This window comes from Engraulis encrasicolus, chromosome 21, assembly GCF_034702125.1.
Source record: "Engraulis encrasicolus isolate BLACKSEA-1 chromosome 21, IST_EnEncr_1.0, whole genome shotgun sequence".
In the NCBI taxonomy this organism is placed as follows: domain Eukaryota; kingdom Metazoa; phylum Chordata; class Actinopteri; order Clupeiformes; family Engraulidae; genus Engraulis; species Engraulis encrasicolus.
The window spans coordinates 25,121,267-25,142,512 of NC_085877.1; the positions used below are offsets into that span (position 1 = coordinate 25,121,267).

The following is a 21,246-nucleotide window of genomic DNA, read 5'->3' on the forward strand; positions in this document are numbered from 1 at the left end:
TTTAATCCGTTCAGACATAGTGTCATGAATTTCCTGTTACCTGAATGACACTACTGACTTTGTGATGCATTGATCACGACACTGTGTTATGTCATTGTCCTGCAGTACTGTGGTACTTAACTTTTCAATGACTATTACTGGATGTCGCTGGAGGTCCGGTGTGCATGAAGGCGCTTCCTCACACTGGGGTTGAGTACCTCTGAGAAGCGACTGTGCCGTGAGTGGGGTTTTACCTAACTGGACTCACTAGTCTAGTCATTAAAGCAGTAGGTTTGTTTTACTATCTCCCAACTGTGATTTATTTCTTTATTTTATTTGTCAGTTTTGTTTGCTTTTATTTTTCTCCCTTCTGTCTGGATTTGATTTTGCTTTAAGTATGGTTTATGGTTGATTGGGTCAAAATGTACAAGTTGGGTGAGATTTAACCTTGCATTTTATATAAGCCTACTTGTTTCAAAATATTATGAGACGCAGTTATGACTTCATTTTATTTCTTTCAAAAGTGGTTATGTGCCACAGTTTTATGTGAAGACAAATCTCATCCTATCTTATTTGTGACGATGCTGACAGCAAGGTGGTTTGTGTTGCCAGTTTTATGAATTGTGTGTAGTGTTTTGATGGCATGTGTTCCCAAACTTTGTTTTCCTCTCCATATTTTAAGTGTGCTGTCCTTACTGACAAGAGTTGGGATAGGACCCTACATCTACCATGACCTCATGAACGACGGACAGTGAGACCTGCATGCCTTCTGTTACGAAGTGATTTGTGCAGGCCTAACTATTGTGAGACTGTTTCATGTTATGTTTTGGGATTACATTGGGGTTTTTTTTTTTCATCATTTTGCTGTACAATGTTGTCCTCCCGTAATAGTGTTGTCTATTTTAATTTCAAGTACAAGTTATGAAACGATGCTTTGGGTTGTTTTGGGTTTTGTTTTGTCAACACTGGTTTTGGTAGGTTTGAGTGAGTGTGTGGGTCCTTTAGAGAAAGAATAGTGAGTGCTTGTTGTAAGAAGGAAATGGAAGAGACAAGGTGATGTGGAGTCTTCCATTGTGGTGAGTGTGAATGTCTGTTGTTTGTTAAGTAACTCAAAATTAGGAAAATCTTAAGAAAAACGGTAGAGAAATACAGCAACACATAGACTAAACACATTGAGTCTATTTAACTTCTAGTTTCTTTACTTTGGTTTACCTTTATGGGATTTTGGTTTGTTTATTTCTTCGAAAGGTTTAATTTCAGTTTGGGACATCACCTACGATGTCTGATTTTATTTTTGCGTCACTGCTATTGATAGCTGTAATAATTCTCTTAACATTACTCAGTGGAGTATTTTTAGCATCTGTAATAACACATGTTATAACCAGGGATGTGTGTGTGTGTCTCTCCCTCTCAGTAGCTAAGGAAGGAATTTTACGACCTGTCGTAAAAGGACACTGCATGCAGGGGTGCATGGTGACAGAGTGGGGCAGACACAGACTGTGAGTAACGCTAAATTTGAGACTGTAGGAGTTTAAGGTAATGCTTTACAGCAGTGATTCATTCTCATTCTCATTTTTAGTTTCATTTCATTTTTCATTCTTATTTTATTTTGATTTCAGTTTGCATAGTTTGTTTATTCATTTTCGGGGTTTTGAGTTATTTTGCCCACAAAGGCAATTGGTTTATTTGATCACTTAGAACTGATGACATGAAGTTGATACGCTTGCACACAAGGATACTTAAGTCAAAGTTAGATGTGAAGCATAAAGACTATAGTTAGTTGACATGTAGTCATATCTGACATTGGTGATCACATACAAGTACACTTTTTGGGATTTACTTTATTTTGGGGAACTTATTTTATTTTGGTTAACGCTAAATTTGGAGACTTGGAGTTTTAATACTGTAAGCGTGCGAAGCATTCGTGAGATTGCATTAGGCACAAAGTACCTCTCAGATATGAGAAGTTGACCTGTTCCACAGAAAATAATTCTATTCTCTGTGGAAGGGGGGTAGAGTGTAGAGTTTTAAATGACTTGCCAAAAGAATTGTTTTAGGTCATGAACAAGTTCACTAGAATGCACCATACATGCATACAACATCATATAGGTTGAGGTTTAGTGAATACACTGACACTGATTGTTGAAAATGGTGAAATAATTTGGGTGCGTGCTAATATTGGTTTGTAGTTACAGGTGGAAATTGAGGAGTGGTCGAAGAGGAGAAAATCATCATGGAAGGTTGCCAGTGGATGATCTCTCTGCCTCTCTGAGAATCTCTCTCAAGAACAGAGCTGTCTCTCAAGTGAGAAAAAAGTTCAACATGGACAGTTGGACTGATGTCATCAAAAGGGTTGTCTCTGCTGAGATGATCTGTTGCTGTTTCCGGAGGATCAACGATGTCGTTTTGAAAGTTTTGTGGATTAATGGACGGTGTTTCTTTCTGATTGAAAGTGGACTGAGTTGTTTCAAGTGACAAAGGGGCGTCAGGAGACGTTCGAGGAGTTTCGATGGACAGAGTTCAAGGAGCTGAGGTCAGTTGGACCTGATGGCAGGTGTGGGCACAAATGCCAGGACTGGATCCTGCCAGCTAGAGAAAGGCTGGAGGAGTGCAAAAGAGTCGCTGAGGGTTTGCCACAGTGCCATGCAGGCAAGGAGCTGATGCCAGCATCCACGGACTGGTGCCAAAGAAATGTACCAGAGATCGTCGAAAGATTGCTGAAAGACTGAGTTGAACGGTACTGGATTTGTAGGGGGTGTCTCGTGATACCTTCTCCTCAAAGGGCTTGGCCGAGTGTTTCCAAGGCTCGGACAGTCCTAATCTGGAGGGGTGCTATGGACACATGCAAAGACTGGAGCTGACGGAGCAACGACAGCTGCCCATAAGGGTGGCCACGAGAGAGAGAGAGACAGAGCGATGGGCGAGGAGAGAGAGAGAGAGAGAGACTGGTCTGGCAATAACAACAACAAGATGGACATTATGGACATTAGTTAGTGACCACTTCTGCAAGTAAGACAGGTTAGGGGTATACTGCACACCTAATTGTTTCACTGAGTTCATCTTTTCCATTATTTTATTGTTTCATTTAATTTGCTGATTATTTTATTATTCTCAGGAAATTTTCTGATTTTAGGTTTTGAAGTGAATTGCATACAGTTGCATTCAACGTTTAGTGAGGAACATACAAATGTTTGAATAACATTCACATGGGTTTGCAAACAGTGGGTGGTTCAATAAAGGGGCCATTCATAATTTCTTTGGGGAAAAAGGTTGGGTAAACAAGAGTGTCAACTTTGAAGGAAGTTTCATATTTAATGACTGACTGTTGTACATTTTAGTGCTCAATCTTTATGGAGCAGACTAACGCAGTGTAATGGTTCTGAATAGCTATGACCTTTATATTTTAACATTTTCATTCTACACACCATGCATAAAAGCCACGGTGATTGTTAAGTAATAATGGTTAAATTTTCATAAACAGGAGGGATATGTGAATAAATTGACTGCATTTATACATTTTATGAAAATATATCCATTTGAATTCATAGATATAGGTCTCTAGTTAAGTTGTTTTCTGTCTTGTCTGCTTTTCCTCTCTGTATTTCTGTCTGACTCTGCGTCTGTGGGTTTCCTGGCCCTGCGATGCTGGCCCTTCCTGCTTTCCAAGTCAGGGGGACTCTTCCTACAATTGTCCTGGCAGATAGCCAGATGTTTCCAGGTTGACATGGAGATTGATAACTTTGAAAGATGACGTTAGTATTTTACTTGTTAGATTATGTCATGGACTGTGGGGCTGGGACTGGTTAAATAGGCTTGTTTCTGTATACACTTTAGGACTTGCTGGGTGTTTCCCCACGCAGTAACTCCTCCGGCCGTTACTCAATAAAATCTGCTCGCAGATTTTAAATGCTACCTCTGTTTCCTGTGTGTTCTTTCAGGTAAATTTGATAAGGTAATACAGTGAAATTGTTAAAGTGATAATGTGAAATTATTCACAATCACACAGCTGAGGCAATATGTTTTTATTGGGTAGCTTTATGCAGCGAAATGTCAATTTCTATTCCATGATTCTGACTATCACCATTATTTTCTATTGTCATGGGGCTGGTGGCCCCGGTAGACTTCATCCAAATTTCAAAATATTTTACACAGTGTGTTTTTACTGGGTGCATAACAATTTTACTATAGGGCCAAGGCAATATCTTTTCATAGGGGGCGTTTGATGCACCCTAATGTGCGCATGTATACCTGTATCTGTATGTCTGTATATAGGCATGTGTCCTCTGTCTGCCTTTATCTGCGACTGGGCTAGGTCCCAGGTCCCAGCTTCTGTTTTTGTTTGTGCTACACATGCAAGGCATATGTGCAATAGTCTTGTGAGGTTATGTGTATGACCTGTCTTAAACGAGTCTTGCTCAGGGATGCAAAATGGATTTCAGTGAAAACTGACACATGCTACGTTTACATGAGACATCTAATTCGGAATTAACTGACTTTAATTCTGACTAGAGCTTAACTCCGCTTTGAAAATGCCATGTAAACACTGTATTTCGGGATTAAAGGAAATATCAAAGTAAACTTGACTGAACTATTTAATTCTGAATGATTTATTCGGCTTATGGACCTAAGTGCATGTGCATGTGACATGTAATAAATGACTGTTCATACAAAATATATAAATGTGCTATACTGTATATCAGCTCACATGAAATGCAAAAATACACAAAGACTTAATACATATTGCACATTAATAAACACACACCTGAGAACACACACACACACACACACACACACACACACACACACACACACACACACACACACACACACACACACACACACACACAGGTGGGGTAACATGTTGCACCATCACACTCAAAAAAATAAATTAGTGTGACATTGTTAATGTTATATCCATCCGATGTAAAATGACTAGTCATCAGAAGTATAAATACAACAACACTACTCAGCTCCTACTCAGCTGCTCTCAGTCAACGGTAAACTCATGGCCTGAGCATCATGTGCCACTTCCCCTGGAGAAAGGAGCTGACTCCTTGCTTGTTCATGTCTTTCTCAAGGTCATTTCCGTATGCATAATTTCCCAAGCGACATGTTAATGTAATCTTCACAGGAAGTGGTGACAGGCAGGGCTCTAAATTGACACCAGCCAAATGCTGATAATATTTTCATTTGAAAAAACAATTTATTAGCCACTTTGACCCCTTAGTGAGTATGTGTTTGGCAAGTACAATCAGTATCTACAAGCCATTTTGGCTGGAGAGGAAAAAAGTTAATTGAGAGCTGGTGGTGACAGGTACCCATGTTATTTTGAATTTGGGAACTTGTGTAGGAAATGCAAAGAAAAATACTTCTTCTTTTGCATAAGGTTCTTGCTCGCCACAATTTACACGCCACATTAGCCTGGCAGACAGACAGACAGCACACACGTTGTACTCACTCAGTCACCTCGTAACTACCTTGTAAATACTTAAAGGACTTCACATTAATAACAAAAAAAAACCATCAAAAGATACAAGGATATTACCACAACTGACACAAGCCCAGGTAAGCTGTACATTTATTACTAGTGAATCTAGTTAGTGCTTCAGGTAAGCAGTAAAGGCGTCTGGTAAGCGCTTAGGGCGTCAGACTTGAAGCCCAAAGGTTGCCGGTTCGACTTCTGACTCGACAGGTTGGTGGGGGGAGTAATTAATCAATGCTCTACCCCATCTTCCTCCATGACTGAGGTACCCTGGGCAAGGTACTGAGCATGGCACCATCCCACTGCACTGATCATTTCTCCCGCTGCACTACTCCCTTTGGGGTGCCATTAGGGGCTGCCCCCTTGCTCAGGTGAGGCATAAATGCAATTTTGTTGTGTGCAGTGTTCACTTGTGTGCTGGGGAGTGCTGTCTCACAATGTCAAAGGGAGCTGGAGTTTCCCAGTTGGGCTTTCAATTAAACATTTTTGTCTGCTTAATCATAGCCATGTCGACAGAGGAGGTGACCTACGCTGATGTCACCATCATCAAAAAAGGAACTGAGGAGCAGAAGCACAAAGGCACTGGTGAGGAAGGGGCCACTTTTACAGTATGTGCCATACCTAAATGATTCAGTCAATATACCATATGAATTATTTTTTTAAAAAGTTGTATATCTTTTCCCTATGGGGAATAGAATGTTATCCAGACAATTGCCTCTGTTCAAATCCCAAGGTTTTATTACATCCAAGGCACTCTTGTTCTTTGTTAACCACTTTTCACAGAACTTACTGTCACCAAAATTGTAATGTCTTAATCTGCTGCCTAAGGCTCTCTGTAATGCCGTAGCATTATGATGTAGTTGAGTCTTTTCAGCAATCAGTGACCATCTGCGCGGGACCATCTGCGCAAAGAAGCTATGAGCCTTTAATTAAACTTATAGTTAATAGTGATAGTTCATTTTTAGACACGTTAAAATTGCTAATCTGTTTCGGCCTGTGATGGCCTTCTTCGGCTGTTGCAAACTGCATTAACCAAAGAACACCCCTTGAAGAATGTAGAAGCCGTCTGACATGCATCTTGTTGGGTTGCTATACAATACGAGGGGTTGCTATTGACAGTTGTTGGCGTTTTTAAGGGGGCTGTTGGAGTTGCTGAGCATATTGATGGGGTTGCTATAGCAACTGGGAACAACCCTTTGGTGCCGCTTCTGCACACTTCACAGCTGGTAATGACTTTAGTGGCCTTGAGCCAAGGGCCACGTAACTCCACTCTGCTCCAGGGACTAAAACCAATACCTGCAGTGATGTTGCTTCGGGGACTGTAACTAATACCCTGCAGTGATGTTGCTCTGGGGACTGTAACTAATAGCCTGCAGTGATGTTGCCCCAGGGACTGTAACCAGTGTTGGGAGGTAATGGATTACTTTTTACTGTAATGCAGTAATGTAAGGCATTACATGGCAAAACATCTGTAATATTTACTTAGTTACAATGCGAAATAACTTTAGTTACAATTGCATTACAATGACCTGGATTTCAGTGGTATTCAGTGTGGAGGGTCAGAAAGAAGCAATTCCTGAACCTGGTAGTTTTAGTCTGCATGCTGCCAAAACACCTCCTGCATGGGAGGTGAAAAAGCCATGACTCATGAGCTTGATTAACACTAATAAAGTGCCAGATCCATATTTAGGCCTGCAGTTCTTTTGGCGAAAGTAACTGAAGTAATGCAAAAGTAATGTAATGCCTTACATTTTAAATATAGTAATATTAGTAGTGTAAGGGATTATTTTGAAAAGACAGTAATATGTAATCAGTAATGCATTACAGTTTTTGAGTAACTTTCCCAACACTGACTTATACCCTGCACTGCAGTGATGTTGCTCCGGGGACTAGAAATAATACCCTGCAGTAACGTTGCTCCGGGGACTGCAACTAGGGCCCCGCAGTGATGTTTCTGCATGGGGAAGGGGAAGAAAAAGCATGGAATGTAGCTGATGAACCTCACTGACACTTTCATCCAAAGCGGCTTGCTTGCAGTCATTATTGCAGGGTATTTTTAACAGTCCCTGCAGAGAATAGTCTATTACAGTTAACTTGACGCCGGTGTCATACGTATGACATAACTGTGTCATATAATAGTGTGAAAACAGTGTCATGACACAGTTATGTACAAGGCATAAACATAATGTTAATGTCATAAACATTTTATGGTCATGAAAAGTTGACATTAGAGATGAACATAACCGAATGTCACTTAATGATAGTCATAAAATGTTTGCATGAATGCATTACGACTTTATGACACGGTTATGTCAAACATGACGCCGGCGTCAAGTTAAGTGTTACCGCGCATAGTCTCTGGCAGGGCCATGCAGAGAACTTTAGTGGAGCAAGGACTACATTTTTTGATAAGGGCACATATTCGGTTGGCCGAAATAACATTGTAACATTTTCTTCTATGTGTGATCAAACTGAAGATGGTGACGAGGACAAAGTTATCTACTCTGAGGTCAAAGCAGCGAGAAATTGTGAGTATTGTCATAAAGTATTGATTGTGCTTATTTGATACTTTGGACATTTTTCCAGTTTGAATCTTGTGTGTGTGTGTGTGTGTGTGTGTGTGTGTGTGTGTGTGTGTGTGTGTGTGTGTGTGTGTGTGTGTGTGTGTGTGTGTGTGTGTGTGTGTGTGTGTGTGTCCTTTTCATTCTATTGATTTCTATTTCTCTTCTACATAACAGCATTACACACACTTGTGCTGCCAAGTCTTTTGGGGCCCTTTATGCACATTTGTACATGCCTGTCTTCTGTATTTCTGCACCAGCCAAACCTGACCCTGATGAGTCTCCACTGAGTCCACATCCAGATAAGGAAAGCCCCACATCTGTCTCTCTGAGATGCACAGTTCTCCTACTCTGCCTGAGTCTTCTCCTACTGCTTACTACTGTTACTATGACAGTGCTATGTAAGTAGCCTAAGGCTTTGTACCCTATAGGCCTACGAAAACACACACTGTACTGCATGCACGCACGCGCGCACACACACACACACACACACACACACACACACACACACACACACACACACACACACACACACACACACACACACACACACACACACACACTAAGCCTACTATCTCTGTGAAGATAATCATTCATAGTGCATCATGCAAAGACTTTTGACTTCTTCTTATTAGCTTCCAGCTGCATAATGCTTAAGGTGGACTGTGTAATATTTTTAGTAGTTTATTTCCAGATTTCATGATGCCCATTCACGAATGTTACCTTTTTCATGATTACTTACATCCACCACCAAGGTCTAAGTATTCATTATGACTGGAATATGTGCACTTTTCATACATGAAAAGAGGATCATCTCAAATGTCTGCCATTTTGATTTTCCAGAAATAGACATTTTTAGCTGCGAAATGTAGGCTAGCCTACTGTACTTTCGTCATACTAAATATTATTTTACTATTTTGTAAATATTAATGAGAAGATCAAATTCGGCAGTAGACAGCAGTTTCAATGAGCAGCATAGTTGCAATACCTACTTTGGCCACCATCCTACACAGTGTACCTTTCACTTTGGAATTAGTGGAAGAACACACAAACTATTGTTTTATTGGTTGATAGTTAAAAACATTGGATATGGATTTACCACCGTAATTAAATTGGTTTAACAGTAAAGTAAACTTGTATGAAGAACATCTAATGACACATTTTGCTTTTTATTAGGTGTGTTGAAGGAGGTCACAAACTCAGGTGAGTATTACACCCAAATATTCTGCAACTAGTAAACCAACTCCTGTTGTTTTTTGTTTGTTTTGTTTTTGTTGTTTGAAAAGGAAACCAACGTACACCAGGGTGTCTTTCGAGGCACTGGTCATAGGATGCACTCGTGAAAGAATCGAGGGGGACCAGAATTTGCAGTCCTTACTAAATAAATCACTCTCATCAAAATAAGTGTTTGCAGTCTCCCTCAGGTGTTGCACAAGTCACCTACAGTTAATCATACTGCTGCTTATCCTCTTTGCAAGAACATGGTAGTGAAAAAATGAAAGTCCAATTGTAAAGAAAAAGAGTCTCATGAGCAACACTTCATGAACTCTAAACTCCCTATGCCTATACTTTCTTTCATAAGATATTATACAGAGGCTGGATAATGCTACTGCTGTGATGAGGATTTTGGAGGCCAACCTTACAGGTAAAATATATGACGGAATCGAAATAAAGAGAAATTACAGATGTGACAATGACCATGGTGTATATTCCATCCTTGCAATGCTCTTTTTTACCGTTAATTTTATCTGTCACACAAGACATGACACAGAGGCTGGAATCTCTACAAGTGTCATATGACAACGCCACTGTTGTAATAAGGACGTTGGAGGCCAACCTTACAGGTAAAGGCTATGTCAAGTGAATTTAAATCAGTCAAAAAGGAAAAATATACAGTATATAATAAAAATGATAGGTTTCTTTGTAGCATTATTAGTTATTATTTTTTCAATTATTGTGGTTTTGTTTGTTTAATTCAAGATAATGGTATTTAGCTCTAGGCCAATGTTTCCCAACCTTTTTCGTCTCATGTACCCCCCGAGCCTTTTTGTTGTGCCACGAGTACCCCCAAACCTGTGTTTTACATCGCTTTTCCTATTCCAGTGTGACTATGCTCCATTCATTTACTAAAATTAAAAATTTCCAAGTACCCCCTTCAGTGTGCTCGCGTACCCCAATTGGTACACGTACCCCTGGTTGGGAAACGCTGCTCTAGGCTATCGCCAGACCAGCCTATATCCCAAGTGAAATGCAGTCTGGTATCTATTCATTTTCTTGTAGGGCAGGTTGATCTAAACTATATGGAATATTAGGTAAAGCTTGATGGAAAGCTACATTGTGGTTTTTTTTATTTTTATTTCAGCTTATTTTGCCCTCCTCGGTCTGTAACTATGACCTGCTTTCCTATAACCCCTTCTAGGTAGCCAACCCCATGTAGCTGTGGGCCCCCTAAGTGTGCATTTACCCTTGTGGCTGGTGTGGGTGGTTTGACCTTATACAGAGTGCTCTTCTGTTATGTGTGATTAGTATTCTGAATGTGTGCCATGGAGTGTGTATTACTATTGGTTACAGAGTAAATCATTTACAAGGTTTGCCGTGCAATTGCATGCTGTTTGCCGAGGGAGGGTAAATACACCACTTCCTTACAATAATCATGAAATTAATAAGCATCCTGATATGTGTGTTAAGCCGGGCATGCCCGGCTTAACACACATATCAGGATGCTTATTAATTGTGTAAGCAGGTAACCTATGTGTCAGGGTGCTTATTAATTGTGTAAGCAGGTAACCTATGTGTAAGCAACTGTGTGTCTGGATGTGTTGGTACACTTTCCCTGTGTAATGTAAAGCCTATAGATTGAAATTATGTTGTTGATTCTAATAGATGTACAGGAAGAAGCTTGGGAGAAGTTTTCAGATGGCTGGAAGTATTTCAATGGGAACTACTACTACTTCCCCACTGATAGGAAGACCTGGGCTGATAGCAGAGACGCCTGTGTGACTATGGGAGGACACCTGGTCATCATAGAGACTCAAGAGGAACAGGTTTGATGGAGTAACATGTATTTTGGGTAGACTAAAAATAGGCATGTATCAACTAATTGTGGGTTTCCTTGACTCAGTATTTCCTACAGGAACAGAAACCTGATAATTACTGCTGGATTGGCCTGACTGATTCAGCTAAAGAAGGAGAATGGCGCTGGGTGGACAACACACTACTCAACAATAACATCACGTCTGTATCTCATCATCAACATATTTAGATGCTTTCCTGCCAAAAACATAATTGCTGAGTGACTAAGTTGCTCAAAAATGTTTCAATTTATGTTTCAGGTTCTGGGCAGGTAGTCAGCCTGACGGTAATGATCCACTTGGACAAGACTGTATTGGTTTATGGACGTTTACGAACACAGGACAGCTGTTGTGGGATGATAAATATTGTGGCTTGGAAGACATATACATTTGTGAGGCTTCAATTTAAGTAGGCCTACATTAAATGTCATTGTCCATGACCTGTTTATATTTACGGTAACCAATAGCCTACTGCATTCCTATAGAGGCATAACCTGACTCTTACCATACCAGATGAATATAGTCAAGGACTGGGACTAAAAAGGACACAAAAGAAACTAAATCACTAAATTACTTGACAGTCTCTAAAAACAAATAAACTGTCCAGGTCGAGACGGATACCAGGCACTCTGCCGAGCTCCACACATTCATCTGCGATTGTATCCAATGAAAAGAAATTCAAGAGAGCAAAAACAGGATCACTGGGCAGGATTTCTATAGATGTGATTTGGCAAAGAAGGGACTGTTTGATTCAGACAACAATCACAGCTGAAAGCCCCGGTGTTGTTAGGGCCATTTATTTTAGAGGGTCTTTGGGGGTGGGGGTGTGCTTTGTTGTTGACTATTTATTTAACAGCTATTTTCTGAACATAAATTTCAGCCATTTTTTTTTAACAGTGGGCAAGTGTGCATATTAGTAGTTTATGTTATCTGTGATATGAACAAATATGTATTCTATGCTTATGCGTACAAAGCTACGTTCACACTATCGCTGGAATCATTTTTTTGAACATTAAGACCATTTTCTGAGTGGTCTGCAATGTTTTAGAGTCCCCCTCACTGTTTATTTCATGTTTGCTGCAGTCTCTGTTATTTGGCTGATTTGGATTTTATCTCAACCAGGTTTAGAATGGCCGTCTATGGGCACCTGCAACTCTGTTCTTAAAATCACCTTAAACATTTGTTTTCGAAAGTCTACAGCTCACAATGTGGTTAGGGGTGTTCACTAGCAGTCCCTAACAAGTTTCAAGGCGAAATATGGCTTCTGTCATTTTTTTATTTGCCATTTTGTGAAAGAAAGTGAAAGTGAAACTTAATTTACAAATTGCTACATAAAACACGACAGATGCCATATTTCCCTACAAAAATTGTTAAGGAACACCAGTGAATACTGCTGAACACTTGGTAAGTTGCATATTCTTGAAAACAAATGTTAAAGGTGATTTTAAGAGAGTTGCAGGTGCCCATAGACGGCCATTCAAGAATCAATCAAGAGCTTTTTATTGTCATTGACAAATAAATTTGACAACGAAATTGCGTTTTAGAATACACTGTACATGTACCCCAGGGCCGCTGCTCATACGAGCGCCGCCACTAACACACCTCCACCACCTAGGCTCAAGTTTAATACACATTGGGAAAGGATGAGGGTAAAAAATATGTCCATGTCTTCATATTATAGGGTTACAACATCAAGGCATAGATGAAAAAAAACCTCATATTTTAGCAAAAAAGCAGTAGAGACAAACATTCGTATGAACCGGGGGGTGGGGGTGGGGGGGTTGGAGATGGGGAAGGGAGAGAGGTTGCAGATAAGACAGAGGACGCGTTGAAGTGGGGGGGGGGGGGGGGTGGCACTGGGTAGTCCTATCCCCACTGTGCACCAGATCTTATCCGCCTGAGAGACGGCCTTGGCCTGGTCCACAGCAAGTCCAAAACAACACCAGGTGTCCATTGTGATGGGTAGGGAGGCAGAGTCTCCTGACACTGCTTGTCCTCCAGGGAGAGATAGATGAGTCCTGACCTAGGTCAGGTCGCTGATTTGCTGGGGCGCCAAAGACAGATTAGATTCATGTTTGGGTTATTGCAGGCATTCCTTTTTACTGCTCTGCAGGGATACGCATGTGACTGGCCACACGTCTCAAATACAGATGAATTTCCAACAATTTTGCCTCCAGCCCGATCGATTCAATTTGGCGGTTGTGTGCGACAAGTCCATCAATGCGGCGATCCATAGCTTCGAGGTGGCGTTGTACGGCCACAAGCCCTTCCAACAGTCTGTCCATCGTACGGTGACCAGCCACAGAACTCTCCAAAGCGCGATTCACAACCACATTCTGTGCTCGAACTTCACTGCCCACCTTATCAATCAAGCCGCGCAGCTTGGGGCCCATAATAGCTGCTGCGATCTTCGTACAGTTGCGGTAGATCAGGCCCAAGAGTAATCCAATTCCCAACAAGCCTGTCACCAGAAAGCCAAAGATGTATAAATCTTCAATGTCCTCCACGTCCATCGGAGCAAGACACATGATGCGCCACTTCCCCCACGGGTCCATCACGTAGCCAGCTGCCGATGTCCCGTCTGGACAGTTGGGCTCCCCCGAACCCACTTTGATCTTCGAAAAGATGGTGTCAATTGCGTTGATAGACCAGTTGACCAAATCCATTATTAATTTCAAGTTCAGGAGAAAAAGACAGCGGGAGCCTCTGCAGAGTAAGTCAGACGAAGACAGAGTGCATAGCAGGGAGAAGGATAGGAGATAGGGAGAGGGAAGAGCTAAGAAAAACACGTCCGCCTCCTCCGAGGTCAGAATACAGAAATTCTACAGAAATTCTAAAGCTGGTTGAGATCAAATCCAAATAAGGCAAATAACAGAGACTGCAGCAAACATGAAATTTACGGTGAGGGGGACTCTAAAACATTTCAGACCACTCAGAAAATTGCTTTACTGTTCAAAAAAGTGGAGTTCCCCTTTAAACCCGCGGGAACGTTTAGCGAACGTTACATGAGCGAGGGGCGAGCTGGTGGATGAGCGAGAAGCGATTAATGTATGTGAATGTAGCTTTATGCATTTAACAAAATGTATGTTAATTAATTGGGAATATGTTGCATTAAATTGTATATGTTTTATAATGTGTCTGTACAGTAAATCGGGAAACAATTAGCATATGGGTAGTTGACGTGACGTGTCAATTTTGCTGTCACAGGCTCTTAAAATGAAGTTAATTCATGCTTTCAAATTTGTTAATGTTTTAAATGGTTAAACTTGTGTCTATTTTGTGAAAAAGTACAGTGTAATTAATCCAGAGTTTAAATAAATATACAACATTTTGAGTCAAATGTCACATTTGTCCTATGGTGTGACTGTCACAAGCCTGGTTCTCCATATTAAAACATTTTAAAAATAAATCATCAACGCTCAGTCATTTGTCTAAACAACCTTTTTTTTCAAAGTGTCTATTTTTGCAAGTGACAATGCTTAATTTTTTTCCTGTTTTTCTGAGACCGTATGGATGTCACAGAAAACAATGTCCTGTAGTGTGATGTATGGGTAATTCTATGGATATTTATCTATTGTTGAAGCTCCAGTCGTATATAAATTGTGACTTTAGACCCTTAAGAAGCCAATGGCAAAGGTGGATTTTAGGTTTTCTCTCAGAGTTCTTCAATCAATCAATTACGTTTTGCCACCACAAGATGCGTTTTGTAGTCCTTTGGTGTGACAGCCATAAAATACATTTTGACGATAGTGTATTTTTAGTATATTTTTCTTATGTAGATGTATGCAAATGCATCTTACTAAATGTGAAACTGCATTTCAGTTGCCAACGACAGGGCTTTAAATGAACTCAAACGCTCAAAAGTCCTATGGTGTGATGGTAAAAGTCCTATGGTGTAACACTTTGGAGTGTCACACCAAAGGACAAAGAGGTCACACCAAAGGACTAGATATCTGAGAAATAAATAAATAAATAAATATTGTGTATTCAAATTACTTATTCCTTCATTGGCCATTTTAATTCATACTTTGATGCATTGTTGATGAATATTTGCTGTTGATTTTAGAAACTGTCAACGGATATGAAATGTCATTAATGGTGCTTTGAAACCATAAAATAGAACGGTAACAGTGAAGGAAAGATGAGTGAGAGGGTACAGAGAAGTATAGATGAATAAAGTATGCTGTGGAGAGCTCAAAATAGCATAATTGTGCTGTCCAGTTTGAGATACCAAACAGGCACCGGCCACTACACACTACAGGTTCAATGGTGCGACAGTCAGAGCATACCTACAGTACAAAGAGGGTGAGGTGTGATGGCCATGCCAAGGTCAGACTTCAGTATGAGTCTTATGAGCTCTGCAGGTTAAATTTAATGACCACATAAATGCAGGTTAAATTTAATGACCACATGACTGTCATTAAGTGTTAGGATAGGCTGATAATCTATGACTTAAAGACTTCTACGCGTAGAGTGTAAGTTCATATTGACTGGGGGGGGTCAAGCACTGGTGTCACTTTTACCTCTTATTGCACTTTACTTAAAAACTTGCTGCTACTAAGTACCCCAAACACAATTTTGTTGCCTTTTTGACAATGACAATAAATTCTTGAATCTTGAATCTCTATTATTGTTGTTATTATGCATAGTAGTAGTGGTATAATTTCATTTTTTGCATGGTTTGTATCACTGTACAGCCCATTGAATTGCCCTGTGTATGAAATGCGCTTTAAAAATAAAATTGCCTTGCCTTGTCTAAAATTAGTAGTAGCGTAGTCTGACTAGATGAGTGATTCTCAAACTGTGGGCTTGGGCCCACTGGTGAGCCTCGAAAGTGAAATCATTCTATGAAAATCAAAGTAATATTTGTGTGTTTGTTGCAGCTGTCTTATTTGAGTTGTATTATTTATTGGGTCAGAGGTGAGCCCCAAACATTAGTGAAACACGTAGGCCTACTGAGGTAGATAGACTGTTTTGTTATTGAAAAACCCTAGAAACCTGAAGAAATGCCAAATATTTGATACAATCATCTCAGAATTCAACCTGTTCCTCTATGAAGACACCTGTGTTGAAAGGAAACTAAACAAGTCCGACAGGCGGACAAGGATGTGTCTGTCTATGCACTGCAGCCTTGTGGACACAGGAGGGAATGACAATTGAAAGAATGCGTTTCAGACGAACTGACAGACGGACTTTTTAATTTCTACTATTACTTTTGACACCTATTTATTTGACAATAACTTGTGAATACACTAACTTTAAGCAGTGAATACATAGTAACCCTGATAGCCGGGCAGGTGACACCTCGTCGCCTTAGGATTATAGGGTTCTATCTGACTTTTGACCAGTTCTGAGATATTGAGGTTTAAAGTGCATATCGCAGGTTAATTTATTTCCTTTTCCTTATTGGGAATTAAAAATGACATAACTACGAGTCATGTGACATGCTTTGGGGTATCTCAAAGCGAAATTTAGTGTTTTAGTAGAAACTTTCAATAACGATTGCAGCGGCCTGCGGCTCCAAGCCAACGAGAGTGTGTGACGTCACGCGAGGCCAAAGTTCTGGCTAGTCCACCAAGACAGACACTGGAAGCAGACTTCAACTCACCTTGTAGCATCGCCGCTAGCCAGTGTCAGAGTGATAGCCAGCAATATATAGAGTCAGTGTAGAAAATGGTTAACAAGTGTGCTTGTGGTGGTTGCTCAAACAGCCCTATCACAGGGCACAGGGTTCACCATTTCCCCACAGACCGAGGTATTTTTAGAAAGTGGGTCCGGTTTATTCAGACAAAACGGGCTGACTTCACCGGCTCGTCCGTAACAAAAAACACCGTCGTTTGCGAAATTCATTTCAAAGAAGACGATTATCGTCCTGAAGACCTCAGGATGTATTCCATGGGGCTGAAGGACAAGGCATTTGTCAGGCTGGCCGTGGATGCAGTACCATCTGTACATCGACAAGGTGGTAGTTCAAGTGCCCCCCCAGGACGTGCTGTGAGCCGCAAGCGAGCGCTAGCTGAGGTAAGTGCCGCCCTTCTGATTATAGCTAGCTTTATTAGTCGTAGAGAGCTACGGGCTTCAAAGTATCGAGTGAAGTTAGGTCGTCAGCTGATATAACCATTACGATGTGAATTCACTTTGGCACGTCTGATATGGTAGCTAATAAGCTGTAGTCCTAGTAGCAAATGTTGACCTAAAACTGCATAGTCAAATGGTTCACCACCTTGAACAGAGAGGTTGTAATGGTCTGTAAATCGACTAGTTCTACTATGATAAGCCAGTGATATCATTGTGGCCAAACAGTGTCTGTGTACGCTGATGTTTGTGTACATGTCTTTCTGTCAGCTGCTGACTGATCTCGAGGATGCTCGCGATGACGAAGACGAGACCTGTTCCACCGGATTCGGAACTCAATGCGACCTGAAGAAACCTGGGAGAGCATTTGGTATACATAGGCCTATACATTGTTATTCGTAGAGTTTGCTTTTTTAAAAGTCTGCAACTGAGTTACTCGGTGAAGTTACTGGTGTTGGAAGGAAAGTGTGTCCTTTTGCCAACTACAACAACCCTGTGTTCCTTTCACAGCTGTACAGGTAGACACTAGGCCCAAGATGGTCAGTGTGGGCACACAAACCCTCCCTATGGTCACTCTCCCAACACCCCAAAGTCCTCATCTGATTGAGGAAGACCTGGAGTCCTGCAGTGAGGAATCTTGGATTCCAGATGAAGAGGAAGAGGGAGGCACATCTGAGGAAGAGGCACCATATGAGGCTCTACCGTCTTCTGAAAGGTTAGAAAACTAATAGGCTACTGTGTATCCATTGCTTTACAAAAAAAGTGTGTGTGTGACCGTGACCATCCTTAATTCTTACAGTAGCACAGAAAAATTCATTGTGTGCAAGGAGGAGCTGATGACCTTGTTCCGAACCTGCCCCGCCTGTTGTGAGCCGTGTTATGGGACTATTGTGCAGCAGGCAGGGACATTTCTGCAAATAAAGCAGGTAAGGCTCTGTTTAAATTCAGCCTGCAACATGCCACTGACTGTATGCTGTAATTTGAAGATACATTCAAGCAGACTAATTTGGTCTGTCTATCTGTGTCTGTCTTGCCTGTTTTTAAATATGGTCTAGGTCTGTGGGTGTGGCTTTCGGCGCTCATGGCAAAACCAACCTATGTTGTATCGCAACATGCCTGCCTGCAACCTTATGCTGAGCGCTGCCATACACTATTCAGGTTGTTTGGCCACCCAAACATTGAGGATGCTACAGCTGTTTGGGCTGCAAGTGATCACCCCCAGCACATACTTTCGCCACCAATTAAAATACACCATCCCAGTTGTCATCCAGTTCTGGAGAGAAGAGCAGGAGAAGGTGCTGAGTGACCTCCGGGCCCTGGATGGTGGCCTTATTTTGGCGGGTGACTGCAGGTAATATTGGTTTGAATGTGATATGTCATTTCATCCTGTTTGATGTTATATTTTACCAAAACCTTGAATGTTGTCTCATTCATTATTTTTTCATTTCTAAACATCTCTAGGTCTGATTCACCAGGACACTGTGCGAAATATGGGTCCTACAGCCTTATTGAGGAGCGACTGAACAAGGTGCTCGATGTCCAGCTTGTCCAGGTAAGATTGATAAAGACATGGAGTCGTTGAAGGGGAAGTGGTACAATGTATAGCATGTGTGTAATCCCCTGCCCAATTACACAGTGTAGTTATGTCTTTTTTACCTCCTTCACTCTGCTATTCTACTCTGCACACTTCTTCCTATGTTATGCCACAGAGTTCTGAGGTGCCTAACAGCAACTGGTGCGAGCTTGAGGGCCTGAAGCGCAGCATCCAACTTCTTTCTGCCAGGGACCTGACCATAGCAACACTGGTCACTGACAGGCATCGGCAGGTAAATACAACAAAATGTATAGTGGTGTCTGATGTATCAATTACACTGAGGCTGAAAGATGATTTTTTAATGTTCAATCTCTACTGAATAGGTTGCCAAATGGGTGAGAGAAGAGCTTTGCCCCAAGGGAACAAAACATTTCTTCGATGTCTGGCACGTTGGGAAAAGTGTGTATCTATTCATATATTTGAGATTACTATCTTGAGGCAGCTGTTATTGTTATACATCACTTGATATTGTCATTCTTGTAATCCAGGTCTGGGGAAGGCATTGGATTCGGCTGCCAAAGACAGGAAGTGTGAGACGATTAAGCTGTGGAGGCCGGCCATCGTCAACCACTTGTACTGGACGGCAGCTTCCACCCCAGACGGCAACGGAGATCTTATGGAGGCGAAGTGGACCAGCCTTGTCAACCATGTGCAAGACATCCATGAGCACGACACTCCAGCCTTCCCAACGTGTGCCCATCCCCATCTGGAGGGCGAACATCGCGACAAAGAGTGGCTGGAGCCAGGTACATATACACTATGGTCACCATGTTCTACAATTATGCTTGCTCCGTCACTGGATTTCAGGTAAACGTGCTGGGGGGTTGTAAGGTTAACAAAACTACACAATCTTTCTCTCTCTCTCTCTCTCTCTCTCTCTCTCTCTCTCTCTCTCTCTCTCTCTCTCTCTCTCTCTCTCTCTCTCTCTCTGTTTGAACTGTTCCTTGCAGGTTCACCTGAAGCAATAAAGCTCGAGAATTTGGTTACCAAGCCGGGATTTTTGAGGGATGTGAGGCAGCTGTCTCCGAAACACCAAACCTACTCACTGGAGGCGTTCCACTCCCTTGTCATTCATTTCGCCCCAAAGCACACGGGATTCTCTTTCCTCGCGATGTACAGCAGGTCAGTTCCTGGTTATAACAATGCTTCAATGAATTCTATCATACATGTTTAAGTTCTATGTTAAAGATGTGTTTTTGAATGTTATTGTGTAGACTTCTCTTGGCTGCTATACACTTTAATTACAATGGCAACCGGGAGCAGGCACGAGGAAGTAATGGTGAGGAGCTGTTCGCAGTACAGTATCCGCGATTCCGGAAAGGCGAATGCGTTGTGCGGCCTATCAAAGAGAAGGCGTCGTATGGTAAGAACTGTTTTACTATTAGTGTTATTTTTTTGACATCTGTATTCACTGGCATTGTTACCTTAATTAACATTTAATAACCTAGTTAAAATCTGCATGTTGCCATAATTATTTCCACAGACTATGCAACTGCACTAATGGAGTCCCTGCAGGCGAAATACAGCGTGTCACCCAAGGGTCTGCGAGAGTTTAGTGCAGAATTGCGCGGAACTGCACCTCTTCCCCTTGCCAAAACTTTCCCCAAAATCCCAAAAGAGGAAGCTGTAGCCCTGTACCTTCAGCACAAGTCAAGATTTAATAAATAGTTTCAATTGATTTCAAATACCAGATTTTAGTGATGGTTGTCTAATGTTTTTAATCCATTTTCAATTGCTTTCACTGACAGACATGGCCCACTGGTGTTTTGGTAAGATCCATTTATTTCAGTTGTTAGATGTGCCTTTCTTTCTGCCTCCTTTCTCTGACTTGGTGGTGGGAACCTATATCTGTTAATTTTGCATGCTGCCTGCTGCGCTTAGAGTTAACTAACTAACCCTGTTGTGCCTTTAATTCATCTTTTTGCCATTCTCTCTCTGCCATCACAAATGTGTTCTACGAATGGTTATTTTGCATGCTGCTTGCTGTGCAATTATTTAACTTGAGTCTTTTTGCCTTTCAATGCCTGTTAATTTTGCATGCTGCTCGCTGCACCAAGGACTATTTCTTTAAGGCGATGGTTTACTTTCCTTCTGCCTACTAATTATGTGTGCCCAACTGTTAATGTTGCCACCGGGTGTGTCAAAAAATTCCTTCAGGTGTTGGTTGGTCTTTCATTACCTCCGCCAAGGAGCTTATGTTTTCAGTAGCATTGGTTTGTCTGTCTGTCAAAAGGATAACTAAACAAGTCATTAACAGATTGGCGTGAAATGACCAAAAACTAGACAAAACGATTCAACAAAAATTAGGGTGTAACCACAGCCTGTATGCTTATGTTTTATCTCTGTTGCGTGTCACTGTGCCAAGTGTGTGTGTGTGTGTGTGTGTGTGTGTGTGTGTGTGTGTGTAAGAGCAAACAATTGGTGGACCCCAGGTAAGGCTGAATTTGTTGAGTTCATGCTAACCCTGCTTTCTTTCCAGATTTC

The 21,246-nt window shown here is 41.4% G+C and overlaps 2 protein-coding genes across 2 annotated transcripts; both read left to right on the top strand.

Moving 5' to 3' along the window:
• Nucleotides 1-9,184: 9,184 nt before the first annotated feature.
• On the top strand, nucleotides 9,185-11,926 carry LOC134437730 (hepatic lectin-like). Its single transcript, XM_063187248.1, has 6 exons — nucleotides 9,185-9,225; nucleotides 9,605-9,667; nucleotides 9,783-9,866; nucleotides 10,906-11,066; nucleotides 11,144-11,256; nucleotides 11,355-11,926. Exons 2-6 carry the CDS (start codon nucleotides 9,640-9,642, stop codon nucleotides 11,500-11,502), a joined length of 534 nt encoding a protein of 177 aa, XP_063043318.1. The 5' UTR covers nucleotides 9,185-9,225; nucleotides 9,605-9,639; the 3' UTR covers nucleotides 11,503-11,926.
• A 4,590-nt stretch (nucleotides 11,927-16,516) lies between these two features.
• Nucleotides 16,517-20,831, top strand: LOC134437731 (uncharacterized). Its single transcript, XM_063187250.1, has 12 exons — nucleotides 16,517-17,114; nucleotides 17,439-17,538; nucleotides 17,679-17,883; nucleotides 17,968-18,094; nucleotides 18,224-18,519; nucleotides 18,630-18,720; nucleotides 18,878-18,994; nucleotides 19,086-19,161; nucleotides 19,251-19,508; nucleotides 19,713-19,884; nucleotides 19,977-20,125; nucleotides 20,246-20,831. Exons 1-12 carry the CDS (start codon nucleotides 16,767-16,769, stop codon nucleotides 20,428-20,430), a joined length of 2,124 nt encoding a protein of 707 aa, XP_063043320.1. The 5' UTR covers nucleotides 16,517-16,766; the 3' UTR covers nucleotides 20,431-20,831.
• The last annotated feature ends 415 nt before the right edge of the window (nucleotides 20,832-21,246 follow it).

What these genes read in the sequence shown, in the direction of transcription:
- LOC134437730 (XM_063187248.1), top strand. Translation starts at nt 9,640, where the DNA reads ATGAGGATTTTGGAGGCCAACCTTACAG. An exon ending in GTTGGAGGCCAACCTTACAG is followed by an intron (nt 9,867 to 10,905) that starts GTAAAGGCTATG and finishes TGATTCTAATAG; the next exon opens with ATGTACAGGAAGAAGCTTGG. An exon ending in CTACTCAACAATAACATCAC is followed by an intron (nt 11,257 to 11,354) that starts GTCTGTATCTCA and finishes TTTATGTTTCAG; the next exon opens with GTTCTGGGCAGGTAGTCAGC.
- LOC134437731 (XM_063187250.1), top strand. Translation starts at nt 16,767, where the DNA reads ATGGTTAACAAGTGTGCTTGTGGTGGTTGCTCAAACAGCCCTATCACA. An exon ending in TCACTGACAGGCATCGGCAG is followed by an intron (nt 18,995 to 19,085) that starts GTAAATACAACA and finishes TCTACTGAATAG; the next exon opens with GTTGCCAAATGGGTGAGAGA. An exon ending in CAAAGAGTGGCTGGAGCCAG is followed by an intron (nt 19,509 to 19,712) that starts GTACATATACAC and finishes TGTTCCTTGCAG; the next exon opens with GTTCACCTGAAGCAATAAAG.